The sequence below is a fragment of the Trachurus japonicus genome, chromosome 16, assembly GCF_045865225.1.
Source record: "Trachurus japonicus isolate A0001 chromosome 16, Traja_1.0".
NCBI lineage: Eukaryota > Metazoa > Chordata > Actinopteri > Carangiformes > Carangidae > Trachurus > Trachurus japonicus.
The window spans coordinates 28,921,703-28,938,227 of record NC_140922.1 but is presented as its reverse complement, the minus strand read 5'-3'; the positions used below and the strand labels follow the sequence as shown (position 1 = coordinate 28,938,227).

The 16,525-nt window shown below is 40.9% G+C and overlaps 1 protein-coding gene and 1 long non-coding RNA gene across 3 annotated transcripts in view; both read right to left on the bottom strand.

Annotated features, from left to right (window-relative positions):
• Nucleotides 1-14,668, bottom strand: part of LOC146972593 (uncharacterized) — a 117,968-nt gene extending 103,300 nt beyond the window's left edge. The window contains exon 1 of the long non-coding RNA XR_015037891.1: nucleotides 14,591-14,668. This is a non-coding gene — a long non-coding RNA (uncharacterized LOC146972593). The remainder of the gene's footprint in view (nucleotides 1-14,590) is intronic.
• On the bottom strand, nucleotides 688-15,838 carry ppox (protoporphyrinogen oxidase). Of its 2 annotated transcripts, none has more exons than XM_085803011.1 (12): nucleotides 15,755-15,838; nucleotides 12,449-12,535; nucleotides 11,293-11,427; nucleotides 9,502-9,617; nucleotides 8,280-8,412; nucleotides 6,418-6,762; nucleotides 4,992-5,061; nucleotides 4,230-4,339; nucleotides 4,011-4,124; nucleotides 2,670-2,819; nucleotides 2,532-2,574; nucleotides 688-1,184 (listed from the first exon to the last, which is right to left on the bottom strand). In XM_085803011.1, exons 2-12 carry the CDS (start codon nucleotides 12,530-12,532, stop codon nucleotides 1,048-1,050), a joined length of 1,437 nt encoding a protein of 478 aa, XP_085659137.1. In that variant the 5' UTR covers nucleotides 12,533-12,535; nucleotides 15,755-15,838; the 3' UTR covers nucleotides 688-1,047. The 2 variants fall into 2 exon arrangements, with proteins under 2 accessions (XP_085659137.1, XP_085659136.1); XM_085803010.1 differs by having other exon boundaries at nucleotides 4,230-4,351; nucleotides 5,001-5,061.
• Nucleotides 15,839-16,525: the final 687 nt, after the last annotated feature.

Sequence of the window (16,525 nt, the reverse complement as noted above, 5' to 3'; positions counted from 1 at the left end):
GGGAAAAAAACCCATTAAATTCTTATTTGTTAACATTTAAATATGAATTTATTGGGAACCTTAATCTTACTTAATATTTTTATATCTTAAAACACATCTTTTATGAATGAAATGTGAAATTGCAGCAGATATTTATCACTCAGACAAGCCAGGAGAATTTCAAAATAAAGGCGCACAGCTTAGAAATTTTTAAATGCACCAATGTCCGATCAAAGTTTTTATTTTAGATCAACGTTATTGACTTTTTGATCATTGAATCAATGTATCATGACACTTAATTACAACCACCAATCACCTTATTCAAAAGCAGCTACAGGAGCAGACTTTTAATGTGAAATCTCAGTGACTGAGTGACTAAAACTTGACTGATGATGATGATGAAACCTTCATATTCTCACGTTCTCTCATCTGGATAATATTTACAGTTTAGAGAAAAGGGGATTTCACAATAAAATCCTTAATATCCACTCCTGAACTGAGCTTTAATGTCTATACTATTGTATTTTATCTTGTTTACTTTTGTCTTTTATTACACATGAAATCGTACTAATTTAAAATATTTGTGCAATTTTTGCGATTGTCGTAAATATTCAGTGCAATATGCAATGCAACATGTCTGGGCCGGCCTCACTCGACATGAACGGACAATGATTCTGGGAACAATAAAGTTGAATTGAAACTCGACACTCAGCTTTTTATAGTTTTTATTACTTAAAGTGCGACACATCAGAGAGCCGAGCAGATCTGAGGTCAGCCTCTGTTAAACCTGCAGAGTCTCATTCTTAGCTGCTTTTATTCACATTATTCAGTTAAATTATAATAAAACAATATAATTTATACACAGACTGAGACCGAGAGGCACCGAATAAAAACAGGAAGTCACCATTCAGTGTCTGTTTAGTCGCCTCACGTCTCCACAGAGCTGCCGGTGCTGTAGCAGTGAGGCATTATGGGTAGTGGGATAAAGGCTGGTGTTGGTCCGTCTCCACCTGAGAGAGTCCAGATGTTGTAAATGCACAAGAAAAGGGAAACATCTGCCCCGTCACGTCAGACTGCGGCGCCCAGCAGCTGCTCCGCGGCCGTCCGTCCACTGAAGATGACGTCGTTCACCGAGACGCCGTCGTAGGAAGCGCCGGTCAGAGACAGAGACAGGTTCTTCTTCTCTATGAAGCTGCGCATCGAGTCTGGAGAGACGGAGACAATAGAGACATTAGAGACAGTAGAGATATTAGAGATATTAGAGACAGTAGAGATATTAGAGATATTAGAGACAGTAGAGATATTAGAGACATTAGAGATATTAGAGACATTAGAGACAGTAGAGATATTAGAGATATTAGAGACTCAGACATTAGAGATATTAGAGATATTAGAGACTTTAGAGATATTAGAGATATTAGAGACATTAGAGATATTAGAGACATTAGAGATATTAGAGATATTAGAGACATTAGAGATATTAGAGACATTAGAGATATTAGAGACTCAGACATTAGAGATATTAGAGATATTAGAGACATTAGAGACTCAGACATTAGAGACATTAGAGACGATGTAAAGACGGAAAATATGTGTTTGAATTAGAAACAGAAATATTTTTATTCCCAAGAGTAAAGTCACTTTACAGCACAAGGAACTAAACTTGGTGTCAGGTGCAGACACAGAAAGTATAAAAATAGTGACGATAAAATTAAAATAAAATAAATAAAAATGCTTTTAATTAATAATTAATTTTTAATAATTGGATTTTTATTTTACAATTCAAAAAATGTAAAATTAAAACAAAGTTGTAAATATGTCGTGTTGCTCGAAAGTCCTGAAAAAGCCTTTAAATTTGATGTCAAAAATGCTACAAAGTAGGAAAGTAGGTCATAAAAACATGAAAAAATATGAATAAATGAAAATGTCACCAAATATTAAAAAGAAAAAAAAAATTTAATTAAAAATGTAAAAAGTAAAATATATAGGTATGTTGTGTTTGGTCCTTGAATTTGCCTGGAAAGTCATGGAAAAGTCTTTAAATTTGATGTTAGAGATGATGAATATGATATGATGATGAGGAAATACAGGCCATAAAATATGCAACAATATGAAAATTTGTTGCGCCGAGTTTCCACGAGTTGCCGCACAAGTTTACCCGAGTAAGGAAAACGAATTTGATTGGTCGTTATCGAGCGGGCGGGATATTCAATGTTTGGGGCGAGACCGAGCTCCGTGTGTGTGTGTGTGTGTCTCAGACGTTTGATTGACGGATCCAATGAATCGTGAGCAACGTGACGTATAACCCGTGCGCCTGCATTATCCAATGCGGAAAAAAAATACACACTTTCATCCCGGATTTACTCAAAAATAGAATTTTGCACAAAGTTTGGCCTACATCGTCTGATAGATGAGTTATTACACTAATGTTAAGACCCACAGTGGGCTCAAATTCAATTTTCTTTTCTGTACACCTTTAATATAAAGTTTAAAATAAAGTTAAAATAAAGTTTAAATCGTGTGAAAATAACCAGTAGCAGAGCGACACTCACCGACTCTCTGGTGGTGTCCCAGGTGATACTGAGGGATACAGTCCTGGAGAGACAAACAACAACCAACACGTCTGTTAAATACAAACAACAACAACGTGAAACAGTGTCGCAGGTTCGATTCCCGGCCGGCGGTCGTACCCGGTGCAGGATGACTCTGCTCCAGCTGGGCGCCGCCGCCACCCCCAGGTGTCTCTGCACGGCGTCGGTGGCTCGGTCCAGCAGCCGCCGCTCCGACACCGAGTCGGGGTCCCCGAACGCCTCCTGGAACCAGGCCCCGCCCATCATCACCTAGGAGACGGGATGGAACGTCATCATCACCATGGAGACAGGATGGAACATCATCATCACCATCACCATGGAGACCATCGTGGCTACCATCGTGGTTCTCTTTAATCCTTACACTGTTTAAACAGATGAATAACTCTGTTGTCACTGTTTTTTATGTGTTTATATTTATACATTTTTTTTATTACCTATTTTTTTATTATTTATTTTTTCTATTTTTCTATTTTTCTATTTTTATTTTTTTATTTTTTTATTTTTTCATCTTTGTGAGTGTCGTCTAGTCACCTGACTTCATTGGACAATTCCTATTGGCTGCAGTGACGAGTGTGTGATGAGCAACTGATAGAAATAGAAACGTCTAGACTGAGCAACACAATGTCAATTTCAGTTTTATTTATTTAGAAAAGACGGGACAACACATATTTATGGACATTTAAATGTAAATATGCCAGATTGTGGCCCATAGGATATTTAATCTGTTGTCCCTCAGCAGGTTGATGTTGTGAAGAAAAGTAAAAAAGTAAAAACACTAACGACAACAAGACAGCAGAGAAGAATAAGGGGTAACTCTTTAATTTACAGGCCGATAATTACGTGATAATGTCAAGAAATAGTCTAGAAATAACGGTCAGTTTCATTGTAATATCATGTTTTTCATAAAGGAAAAAGATTACACATGCTTTTCATGCTTTGAAGTTTTTGGGAAAGGCCAGAATCTTTTTTTTTCTTCCTTGAAATTGTCAATTACAATCAATTATTTTTGGGCTATTTCTACTCAATCAATCGTTATTTCTTGGCTATACTTCTCAACATTACTATGAAATTGACCGTTATTTCTAGGTTATTTCTAGACATTATGACGCAATTACTTGTTATTTCTTGACATTATCACGTAATCAGCAGCCTGTAAATTAAAGGGTTACCAAATAAGACAATAGACGATATAAAATTACTAACTAAAATGTAATTTATAAAGATAAATGTCATTTCCTGGGGTGAAATGCTCCTTGTTTATTGTGGTTTACAGCTGTTTATCTATAAAAATACGGCAAAAAAACAAAAAAAAACAAGGTTGTTTTGTTGGATTTATGGGATATAAACTTTTATTATACAGAACAGCGTCTCTAGTTTATTAGGGAAAAAGAAGCTGCAATAATAAATACTCTGTGTGTGTGTGTGTGTGTGTGTCAGTACCGTCAGTCTCGTCGTCTGTCCCTCGGGTCGGTTGTGCTCGGGGAACGGGACGGAGTCGTAGACGACGCCCAACAAACCTCGATCCTCCGACGACGGCACCAAGTGACCGAAACCCTGACGACCGACACACAGACGGACGGTCACGTGGAATTCAATGTGTGTGTGTGTGTGTGTGTGTGTGTGTGTGTGTGTGTGTGTGTGTGTGTGTGTGTTTCTCACCGTTACAGGTAGTATGGCACCATCATACTCCAGATTCACCACAGCAACTGTTACCGTGGAGATGCTCTGCAGCTCCTGGATGAGAGGTTGACACGACGACGACGGCAGAGCTGAGGAGAGAGCTGAGGCAGAGAGAGAGAGAGAGGAGATGTTTTATTTATTCATTTTAGTTTATTTATTTATCCATTTATTTATTTATTATATTTTATTGTTTAATTGAATTGAATTAATTGAAGTTGTCGGTTTATTATCATCACTTCATTTCACACGTCCTGCCACACAGCGATGTCGACTGGACGTTTTAAATTAATTAAAAAATGAAATAAAAGATTCAAGTTTGAATTAATTTTACATTAAAAAAACCCTCTCTGTTATATTTCATAAATTCATAAAATAAAGTTTCAAATTTAAATAGTAAATGCAAAAAATATGGAAAATCAAGCCTTATTCAACATAAAGTAGCTGTTGTGCTCCTTTAAAGCAGCCGTCAGCAGTTCTCTGTTCTTCTTTCACCATAATATAAAAATAACTTCCCCATCTTGTTTCAAATCCCGCGTCATATTGATCCACTTTATTTATCCTGTTACATGTGTTTAAAGCCAGTTTCAGTTTCATCCACCGCTTTACCAAACAGCACAAAGTCTGAGTTCAAATGTAAAAGATAATAGAACAAGGTGTTAATTTCTCTCTCTGTGTTTTTATCTGTGATACCGGACGACACTGAAGAGAGATGAAGTAAAGTTTATTAAAGCAGGAAGTGACCGAACTGACCTTTAGCTGGTAGAGCAGAGACGATGTGATCAGCTGACACCTCTCCGTCCTCCAGCTGGATCTAATAACACACACACACACACACACACACACAGAGGTTAATCTAGACAACCAGTAGCAACATAAAAAAGAAAATAACTGACATTAAGTTGACTTTACAAAACTAGATTAAAGTGCATTAAAAAAAAGTCTTGGAAATCCCGCCCAGAGTCACTTGACTGAGGTCTTAAAGGAAAAACAGAAGTATCAGGTAAAGGTGTTTTTATTTATTTCTCTCTTCATGTTTCCACGTCATTCTTTAACACATTTAGATTTTTTTTTAAAGCTCCAGAGATTAAAAGTTCAGGAGATGTATGTATCAAACGTCTTAGAGCAACATTTTAGTCTAAAGTGCTGAAAATATGAGGAATTTGGTCCAACTCTCGGATTTAGGAATAAAAGCTATTTATCAACTTTCTCAAGTGTAAAAGTCACTCCTCAAGCAGCTGATAAAACGATCTTGTTTGGACAGAGCGGGTTATCGTCCTTATCACAGATTTAATGAGGAACGTCATCCCACCAACAATGTAACGCTAAATTAAAGGGATATTTCAACATTTGGGAAAATTTACCCATTGCCATAATCGCTATAGTCATAGCAGTAGGTTCGTTACCTTTAATTGTCGGTGCAAGCTGTTTTTAGAACGGCGGAGCAGAGCCGTGAGCTGCTCAGAGCTACGCTACAGAGGCTCATGGGATTTCTTGGTTTCCCTCATCAAACTCATCAAATACACAATCCAACAACTCCAAAACGCTCTGGTGGACAAGTTGTGACCTGCACATTCACCACGCTATGAGATAATAACAGAACGTTACGAGACGGGACGAGAAAATGTTGAAATATCCCTTCAATGGATTGGAAAGATTAGGATTTTTTTTTTTTTTATTAATTCCCAAAGTACGTAAGTAAGTGTATATATATTTTGTATAATTTCGTAGATTATTGTCAAAACACGATTGAATATACACTCCAATTGGCCATTTAACTTTTCACTGAGATGTTTCTGAGATGTTTCTATATTCTTAGAGATTCAGCGATTGGTCATTTCTCTAAATTTGGTAGTGACGTCATCTAACATTCAGTTTACGGCTCATAAACTGTTGTAACTCAGCTTTGATACCGACACTTCAGATTCAGTCCTACACTTCGCTAAAAGTGTTAGTAAGATGTTTGATAACAAATTTTTAAGTGAAGAATTTTTTTATTCACAAGTCGACTCCAGTGATTCTAAAGAGCTTGATAAATACGGCCCCAGACGTTCATGTTCCCTTAATAGTTTAATTGTGCTTTTATTTTGAAATCTACAGGAAACACTTACACATCATATTATTTGTTTATATTTCCTCATTTATTTTCCCACTGTGTTTCCTCTCTCACCTTCCATCCAGATGCTGAGGGACAGATGTGCGTCACAGCTGCGTCTCGGTGCAGCTCCACCTTCCCGCTCCACTGGAGGAAGTGTGCGACGGCCTCGGGCAGCGACTCCACGCCGCGGCTCAGCGACCACTGGGCCCACGACTCCGCGGCCGACCGCTGGGCCAGAGCGCCGGGCGCGACCTCGGGACTCGATCCCGGACCCGATCCCAGCAGCATGCCGAGGACCAGCGACCCTCGCCGCTGCTCCGCGCTGAACAACGGAGGGAAACACGACCGCACGCTCAACTTCCTGCAGTCGCCCGCGAACACGCCGCGACACAGACTGTCGATGGCGATGTCGGCCAGCTGCACACACACAGGAGGAAGGACGCTTTAACACTTTAAAGGGATACGCCAACATTTTTTTCCATGTCTTGCCTCACTCCCAAGTCCATAAGAAGCAGATAGACACCATCCTTTCGACTGTGCGTGCAGTAACAAGGGAGATAGAGCCGTATCGCCCGTAATTAGCTTAGCTCAAATACTGGAAGTATATAGGTAGTGTTAGCCTGCCTTCACCTAAAGTCGCTAATTAGCTTAGCTCAAACACTGGAAGTATATAGGTAGTGTTAGCCTGCCTCCACCTAAAGTCGCTAATTAGCTTAGCTCAAACACTGGAAGTATATAGGTAGTGTTAGCCTGCCTTCACCTAAAGTCGCTAATTAGCTTAGCTCAAACACTGGAAGTATATAGGTAGTGTTAGCCTGCCTTCACCTAAAGTCGCTAATTAGCTTAGCTCAAACACTGGAAGTATATAGGTAGTGTTAGCCTGCCTCCACCTAAAGTCGCTAATTAGCTTAGCTCAAACACTGGAAGTATATAGGTAGTGTTAGCCTGCCTCCACCTAAAGTCGCTAATTAGCTTAGTTCAAATACTGGAAGTATATAGGTAGTGTTAGCCTGCCTCCACCTAAAGTCGCTAATTAGCTTAGCTCAAACACTGGAAGTATATAGGTAGTGTTAGCCTGCCTCCACCTAAAGTCGCTAATTAGCTTAGCTCAAACACTGGAAGTATATAGGTAGTGTTAGCCTGCCTCCACCTAAAGTCGCTAATTAGCTTAGCTCAAACGCTGGAAGTGTATAGGTAGTGTTAGCCTGCCTCCTACCCGAGCTGAAATCAGCAGTCAGAAGCTGATTTCATTTTAGCTCTAAACTCTGTAAATATATCATTTATCGACAACATTTCAAACATGTTTAGGTGAGAAAGTAGCTGTTTAGATCAGCAGTGTGTCGTTAATTTGTCTAAATACCAGCTGTTTACAATTTTGTTCGGACGAATTTGGCGCTACTCAAGCTAGCCGTTGTGACCAACGCACTTCCGGTTACTTTCACAAAATAAAACACCCGTTGCCCTTTACATACAGAAGCGCTTTTACTTCGAAGTAGGAAGCTAACCTACCCTCAATGTAGCTAGCTTGAACCAAAATAATCCGTCTTTGCTTGAACCCTCCATTTTGACCGTTCTCGTCCCGTTACCGGCATTTGACCGCTCAAAATGCCTTACCGGAGAGTTTTGTCAACTCTGAGACAAAGATCGAGTTGCTGAAGAGTTTCTCTGATGACTTTAGGTGGAGGCAGGCTAACACTACCCATGCACTTCCAGCGTTTGAGCTAAGCTAATTACGGGCGATACGGCTCTATCTCCATGGTTACTGCACGCACAGTCGAAAGGACGGTGTCTATCTGCTGGTCATGGACTCGGGAGTGCATGAGGCAAGACATGGAAAAAAAAAAAAATGTTGGCGTATCCCTTTAAATACAACAGAAATATAAATGCTAGATATTGAGGTGACATATCAGAGGTCAAAGGTCGCGGTGTCTGACCTCGTCCCCCAGCCTCCTGGAGACAAACGAGTGGATCGACTCGTCCTCCATCTTCCCTTTCTTCACCAGGATCTCCATGGCAACGCTCCACAGGAGGGGACGGGAGAACGGCGGGACGGTCCGGACGAGTCCGCTGGGAGAGAGAGAGAGAGAGAGGACGGAGGTCAATACTACTAATAATTAGTGTTAACTACTGTTAGTACTACTAATAATACTACTAGTACTACAGACAGAGGTCAGCAGGCAGGATCATAGTACTACTACTAAAATACTACTACTAATTGTACAGCACTTTGGTCGACTGAGGTTGTTTTAAAAGTACTCTATAAATAAATTGTGACTTGTGACTTGACCAATAATAATACTAATACTAGTACTAATACTACTAATAGAGGTCACCAGGCAGGATTATAGTATAGTACTACTACAAGTAGCCTACTACTAATACTAATATTACTACTATTACTACTATTACTACTGCAAACAGAGGTCACCACACAGGACTATACTAATACTATAAGCACTGATACTACTATTGCTAGTAATACTACTACTGTACTACTTCGAACAGAGGTGACCACACAGGACAATACTACTACTAATACTACTACTACTACTGGTAGTACTGCCACTGATACTACTAATACTACTACCGCCATTATCGGCACTACTACTACTATGAATAATAATACTACTCTCAACATTAGTTGACTGGCATTACTACTACTACTACTACTACTACTGCTACTACCAGTATTATTGCCACTACTAATACTTATATTACTACTTCTAATACTACTGCTACGGAAAGAGCTGGAAAAAAGGACAATACTACTAATTATAATACTACTACCAATACTACTACTACAACTGTGCAGAGTGCAGTAAGTAGTACGAGTCACAGAATGATCAAACACACTGTGTCAAACTACTAAAAATACTACTACTACTACTTCTACTGCTACTGTTACTTCTAGTACCACTACTAGTACTAACAGTACTAACAGTACTACTACTTTCACTCTATTTCTTTGTGATATTGTTTCTGTATTTTAATTCAGCAGTTTTAATGAAGCGTCTTTCAGCCTCTGTAAAAGCGCGTTATCAATAAAATGTATTATTATTATTCTTTATTATCACCACTACTAATACTAACAGTACTACTACTACTAGTACTCCCATTACTACTCCCACCACCAGTACTACCAGTGTGTACTCTGACCTGATCCCTGACGGCATCTTGTGTAGTCGTCCCTTCACGTACAGGAACCGGTTCTTCGAGGCCACGTGGTCGTAGGTGACGGGGAGGATCTCCGCCGCCAGACCCACGTCCTCCACCTGCACGCACGCACACACACACACACACACACACACACACACACACACACACAATAATCAATATTAAATCAATAATCAATTAATGATCAGTAGGGGTGGGAGAAAAAAATCGGTTCACATAAATATCGCGATATCTTTTTTGACGATTTTTAAATGGATTTTTTTTTCAAATATCGATTTTTTTATTTTTATTTTTTAATATTAAAGCAGATATCAGTGGAATGTTTTTGTTAATATAAGTCCTAAATAGTCCTATTTTCCGTCAGCAATCACTTACATGAAGTATTTCAGCCTAAACACGAGTCTCTCCGTCACTCTGCTCTGCTGTAACCCGAGGAGAAAATTTTCCTTGTGGGATACAAGTGTTATCCAATGAGGGGAGAGAACGGCATGAAGGGCTGTGTGTGCAGCCAAGGGATGCGCGTGAATGTGGTGACGTAGCACGAGGACCAATTGATGCCTGACAAGGGCGGGGGCTGCTAACTCATGGTGCGTTCAAGGAAACTCGTACTTTGTGTTTTTCCTTCCTGTGAAGTCATACCAGTTCGATCTGGTACGAGTTCACGGGTCGGAAGTTACGAGTGGCCGTTATAGGGAACTTTCACAGACAACAGGACGGTAAAAACACGAGCTACGGGTTACCTGGAACGCTACCAAGTCGTAGTTGTGACTTGAAGCTGTAACTTACGGTTTCAAAAGCCTGCCTTGAACACAGCATTAGCCGAAACGGCCGTGCCACTGATATCTGCTTTAATGTATTTTATATTTATATTTTTTTTATTGTGCAATGTGCATTTCTTCGCCTTTTTTACATACAGAGAGTACAGGTTTTGAAAAGGGTTTAAAGCAGAAGTAAGTGATATATTTGTGTTAATATAAGTCTTAAATAGTTATATCTTCCGACAGCAATCACTTACATAGAGTGTTTGGACTGAAACACGGGTCTGTCAGTCCCTCTGCTCTGCTCTGAGCCGAGGAGAAAACTTTTCTCGTATCCTACAGTTTTTATCCAATGAGGAGAGAGAACGGCATGCAGGGCTGTGTGTGCAGCCAAGGGACGCCGTGAATGTGGCGACGTAGGGACGAAGACTGCTATACGTTCAAGGAAACTCGTAGACTCGTGTTTTTCCATCCTGTGAAGTCGTACCAGTTCGATCTGGTACGAGTTCACCGGTCAGAAGTTACGAGTGGCCGTTATAGTGACTTTCACCGGTAAAACAGGTCGGAAAAACACGAGTGGGTTGCCTGGAACGCTACAAAGTCGTAAGTTGTGACTTGAAGCTGTAATTTACGGTTTCAAAAGCCTGCCTGGAACGCAGCATTACCCAAAACGACCGGATCGCTTACTTCTGCTTTAATGTATTTTATATTTATATTTTTTTTATTGTGCAATGTGCATTTGTTAGCCTTTTTTACACACAGAGAGTACAGGTTTTGAAAAGGGTTTAAGTTCACTTTATAATGGAGTATGTTAATTTATAGGCTCCTACAGTATTTGTGTGCAGATAAATGTTAAAAATGCTAAAGGCTAAAAATCGAGAGAATCGCCAATATCGTAGAATCGCAATTTAAATCGAATCGCCATCCAAAAAAATCGCAGAAGAATCGAATCGGGAGAAAAGCGTATCGTCCCAGCCCTAATGATCGGCTCAGGCTCGTCCTCTCTCTCTCTCACCATGTTGAGCGTGTTGCGTCCCACGGCGCCGGCGGGTCGGATCCCTCGGGGTCCATGTTCGAACACGGCGCCGTCCGACCTGCGGGTCGACCAGAGCCAACCGCCGAACCGGCTGCTGCTCTCCAACACCAGCACCTACACACACACACACACACACACAGGAAGTGGGAGGGGCATCAGGGGGCATCATCTGCACTACGAAGGCAAAGTGCAGTATCTGTTAAAATGCCAAACTGCTTTTTGTGTTTTTCCTTGTCATGTTTAAGCATCAAATTATGAACAACTACCAAGTCTATAATTGATTAGATAAAGGTGGACTGAATTAAATGTATTTTGTAGTTTGTCTTCCTGACCAAGGGGGCAGTTGTCGGTCTGAGAAGTGAAGCTCACTTCCGCGTTCAAAAAACTGCAATCCCCTCGGATTCCTCTGGGGGCTGGTGTCAGAAGGGAGCATTCCCCATAGACCCCCATGTTAAAATCGCCGACTTTACATCCTCAATAAACATGTTAAAAGCCTGGTGTCAGAACGTTTTTTCGTCTCAATCGATAGTTTCTACCCCCGCACACACTCTGAGGGGGGTGAATTTTTTTTTAACTCTGCCGTTTTACTGTTATTAGGTTAAAACTCTGACCAATTAGGGCGCGGAAACGTTGAGTGACAGGTCCGAGCAGCTCCGTGGACAGGCTGCTTCGAGGCCAGTGGGCGGGTTCTCGGCCGGCCAATCCAACATGGCGCTGTTCAGGCCGCCATATTTGAGTCACAAAAACGACTCCCCAAAACCAATGGGTGACGTCACGGACGCTACGTCCATTCTTTTTACAGTCTATGTTCCTGACCAATTTTGACCGTTTTATGGCAGATACTGCACTTTGGCTTGGTTTCACAGTGCTTTTTTTGGATGGACGGCAAAATAAAAAGCCCAATAACTCTGGAAATTTTAGCAGTACCAATATGAAATTCTACCAGATTGAAGAGAATATGCCTTAACACTATTGATTGGTCCAAAAAAAAAGAAAGTGGAAAAAATACAGATACTGCACTTTGCCTTTGTAGGGCAGTCATGTTCAACCTTCTTTACTACCGCTGGGTCATTCTGATAATACTGTGTGTGTGTGTGTGTGTGTGTGTGTGTGTGTGTGTGTGTGTGTGTGTTACCTTGGTAACCTGGGGGCTCTTGCACAGGTAGTAGGATGTTGCCAAACCCCCGATCCCCCCTCCGAGGACTGCGACAGTTCTCATTGGCTGAGGAGAGAAAAGACACAAAACAAACCACATCAAATGACCAACAACAACATGTCGACCTCCTCAAACTTCACAGTCATTTCATCAATAGTTCCCATGGTGACAGTGGTTTCTGTTGACTCAGACTGTTGTTAAAGGGATACTTCACCCAAAATGATAATTCACCAATTTTCTACTCACCGTGATGCCAAGGAAGGGTTTGGAGAACTTTCAGAGTCATCAAAACGCTTTAGGAGTTCCAGGGGGGGTGGCAACGGATTTTCATATAATGGCGGCGGATAGAGTTCACTTTTGAATCGTCCAAAACACACACTATGAAACATCCAGATACCTCCATACTGCTCGTCCGTACTGACCCAAGTGTCCTGAAGCTACGGCATGAAAAAGTTGTTCGGAAAAAAGTTCCTGCGAGATGTTCATTCATTCGTTGTAAACCATTGGATGTATGATGTGAACACGGAAGAACATCTCGCAGCCACTGGGAGCTACTGCTACAACAACAAGGCTAAAAACAGAGATCACATTCATTTTACCCAAACAACTTTTTCATGTGGCGGCTTCAGGACACTTGGGTCGGTATGGACGAGCAGTATGGAGGTATCTGGATGTTTCATAGTGTGTGTTTTGGACGATTCAAAAGTGAACTCTATCCGCCGCCATTATATGAAAACCTGTCACCAGCCGGACCCCCCCTGGAACTCCTAAAGCGTTTTGATGACTCTGAAAGTTCTCCAAACCCTTCTTTGGCATGATGATTAGTAGAAAATTGGTAAATTATCAATTTTGGGTGAAGTATCCCTTTAATTCATTTCATTCAGATTGGACCAAAATTATTTATCTATTTACTCTGATGATATCAGACGTTATAGAAACAGTGAAACTATTCTTCAGTGTCTGAAAATCGGCTGAAAATATGAAAATGTAGCATCTGTTTGTGAAAATAACAAACACTATAATGTGTTTTTAAAACTGTTGTACTGACTTTTGGAGATAGAAACCATTGTGATATATTCCAATATACCACGATTACACCATTATATTATACACACAGGTGCATCTCAATCATGGAAAAGTTTATTTATGTCAGTAATTCAATTCAAAAAGTGAAACTAATACATTATATAGACCCATTACACACAGAATGAAACATTTAATATCTTTATTTATTTAATTTATTTTAATTGTAATGACTTTGGCTCACATTTAATGAAAATCTAACATTCAGTATCTCAAAAAATGTGAATATTATTTAGGCTACAAAAGACCGACTTAAAAAGAAAGATTTTTAACTTCTGAAAAGTCTGTCCATCTATGCATGAGTACTTGGTTGGGGCTATTTGACTTGAACTACTGTAAATTGACTTTTCCATGATATTATAATAATACTGATGCACCTGTGTGTATTAGAGCTGGTTCTGTGTGTGTGTGTGTGTGTGTGTGTGTGTGTGTGGGTGGGAGCGGAGACGACGTCGACTGTTCATCATGATATGAACGACTGTTGGTTTATCAGTCACGTCCCTGTAACCAGATGTCCAACTGTCTCAGAGCAGGACAGGGACATGATGACTCATCTGTTCTCTAGTTCAGGGGGGTCAAACCTGTGGCCCGCGGGTCACAACCGGCCCGGCAGAGGGTCCGTGAATTTACCAAGTGCAAAAATTACAAAGCAGACAAACTGCACATAATATTTATCTCAGGTTGTTTCATAATGTTTTGTTCATTAACTGTACACATCTTAAAGGACCATTCCAGGCAAATTCAACTCAGGGCTGTATTCTCCTATCATTTTAGGTCTAAAAGAAGGAATCTGAAGATTTTCATTTTAATTTGCTCCTGTTTTGCGGTAGCTGTGTCTGTCCCCGCGTCGCCACGGCAGCCATGAATGGGAGCGGATGCAAGTTCTGCTGCTTAGGCTGTTTACATCCCTCAAAGCCGCAATTTTTTTTTCCACAGTCAGCGTCAGATGGCTACTCAAACATGCACCGAGAAGTAAGGAAGCCGACATGTTTGTAAAACTAGATCTAATTCAAAGTCTCGCGCGAGACCCAAGTTGACGCTCGGTGTGTTCAGGTGCAGTCGGAAGCTCCCGTTTGTGTCATAAACACAGGAATATCAACTCTTGACTTGCTTGAAGTAAAAAAAAAACTTCTCGGTGCATGTTTGAGTCGCCATCTCACGCTGTCTGTGGGAAAAAAAATGCAGCTTTGAGGGATGTAAACAGCCTAAGCAGCGTAACTTCAATCCGCTCCCATTCATTGCTGCCGTGGCGACGCAGGGACAGACACAACTACCACAAAACAGGAGCAATTAAACTGAAAATCTTCAGATTCCTTCTTTTAGACCTAAAATGTTAGGAAAATACAGCCCGAAGTTGAATTTGCCCGGAATTGTCCTTTAAATGAACTAAAACAAAGGGGAAAATTCAAAGTTTTTATTATTTATAGGTTGTAATATTATTATTTTACTGGTCCGGCCCACTACACATCTAATGGGCTTTATGCACAGCTCCACTACTTCCTGAAATAAGCCAGCTCGTTTTTTTTCCTGTTTTACATTATTGGACCAACTGATTAATCCAGGTGTGTCTGACCAGTGTTGTGAGGTCAGGTCAGACACACCTGGATTAATCAGTTGGTCCAATAGTGTAAGACAGGAAATAAACGAGCTGGTTTATTTCAGGAAGTAGTGGAGCTGTGCATACTTAGAGCCCATTGAGCTGTTTGTGATCTCTGAACTACACTGAGTCTGACACTTCTTCTGATTTAATTCAAACTTACTTCCTTTAATGTTATTATTAGGCTATTACAATGGAGCTCAGTCAGGTGACAGGTGATGGTAGAAGCCCCGCCCCCCTGGGCAGGTACACACACACACACACACACACACACACACACACACACACACACACACACACACACACACACACACACACACACACACACACACACACACACAGGTACGCTATGCATCTATATGTCACTTACACAACACCTGCTGCCTGTAATAATGTGTATAACGTTACCTGTCAACAACACACACACCTGACAGAAGGTAAACATACATAAACATACACACACACACCTGACAGCAGGTAAACACACACACACACACAACCGGATAAAACCAGCAGTTCTCGCTGACGCCGGTTTGTTCATTTGTCCATTAAACCGGGACTCGAACAGGGAGAAGAAACAGATTAAACTTTGTGGACGGACTCACCTTGTTACGTGACGTGAACACCGCAGAGACGGTGTCCGCGCGCAGCCGCCGGTTCCCTCAGCAGCTCTGATGACGATGATGATGATGATGATGAAGATGATGCTACTTCCGGCTGCGCTCTTTCACAATAAAGTTCCTCAGTTCTTCTTCCTCTTCAGCGTTACCGCCCCCTGCTGCTCTGGAGGGTCACATACATATAGACTATATACATACTGTATAGTCTATATACACCTGCACCAACACTGACGCTAATACTAATAGTGATGTTTTTTTGTATTTTTCTTCATCGTATCATTATTTTATCTCGCGTTTTCATCTTCTTTTATTGAATAGCAAGAAGAGGAAGGATAGGAAAAAAGAGGATGAGAAGAAAAGGAAGGAGAAAAAGGCAAATGAGAAGGAGAAAAGGGAGGAAGAGAAGAAGGAGAAAGGGGAGGAGGAGGAAGAGAAGGAGGAAAAAGGAGGAGGAGGAGAAAAGGGAGGGAGAGAAGGAGGAGGAGAGGAAGGAGAAAAAGGAGGATGAGATTGAGAAGAAGGTGAAAGGAGGAAGAGAAGGAGAAAAAGGAGGATGAGAAGGAGAAAATGGAGGAAGAGAATAAGAAGGAGGAGGAGAGGAAGTAGGAGAAAAGGGAGAGTGAGAGGAAGAAGAAAAAGGAGGATGAGAAGAATGGGAAAGGAGGAAGAGAAGGAGAAAAAGGAGGATGAGAAGGAGAAAATGGAGGAAGAGAATAAGGAGAGAGGGGAGGATGAGAAGGAGAAAAAGGATGAGAA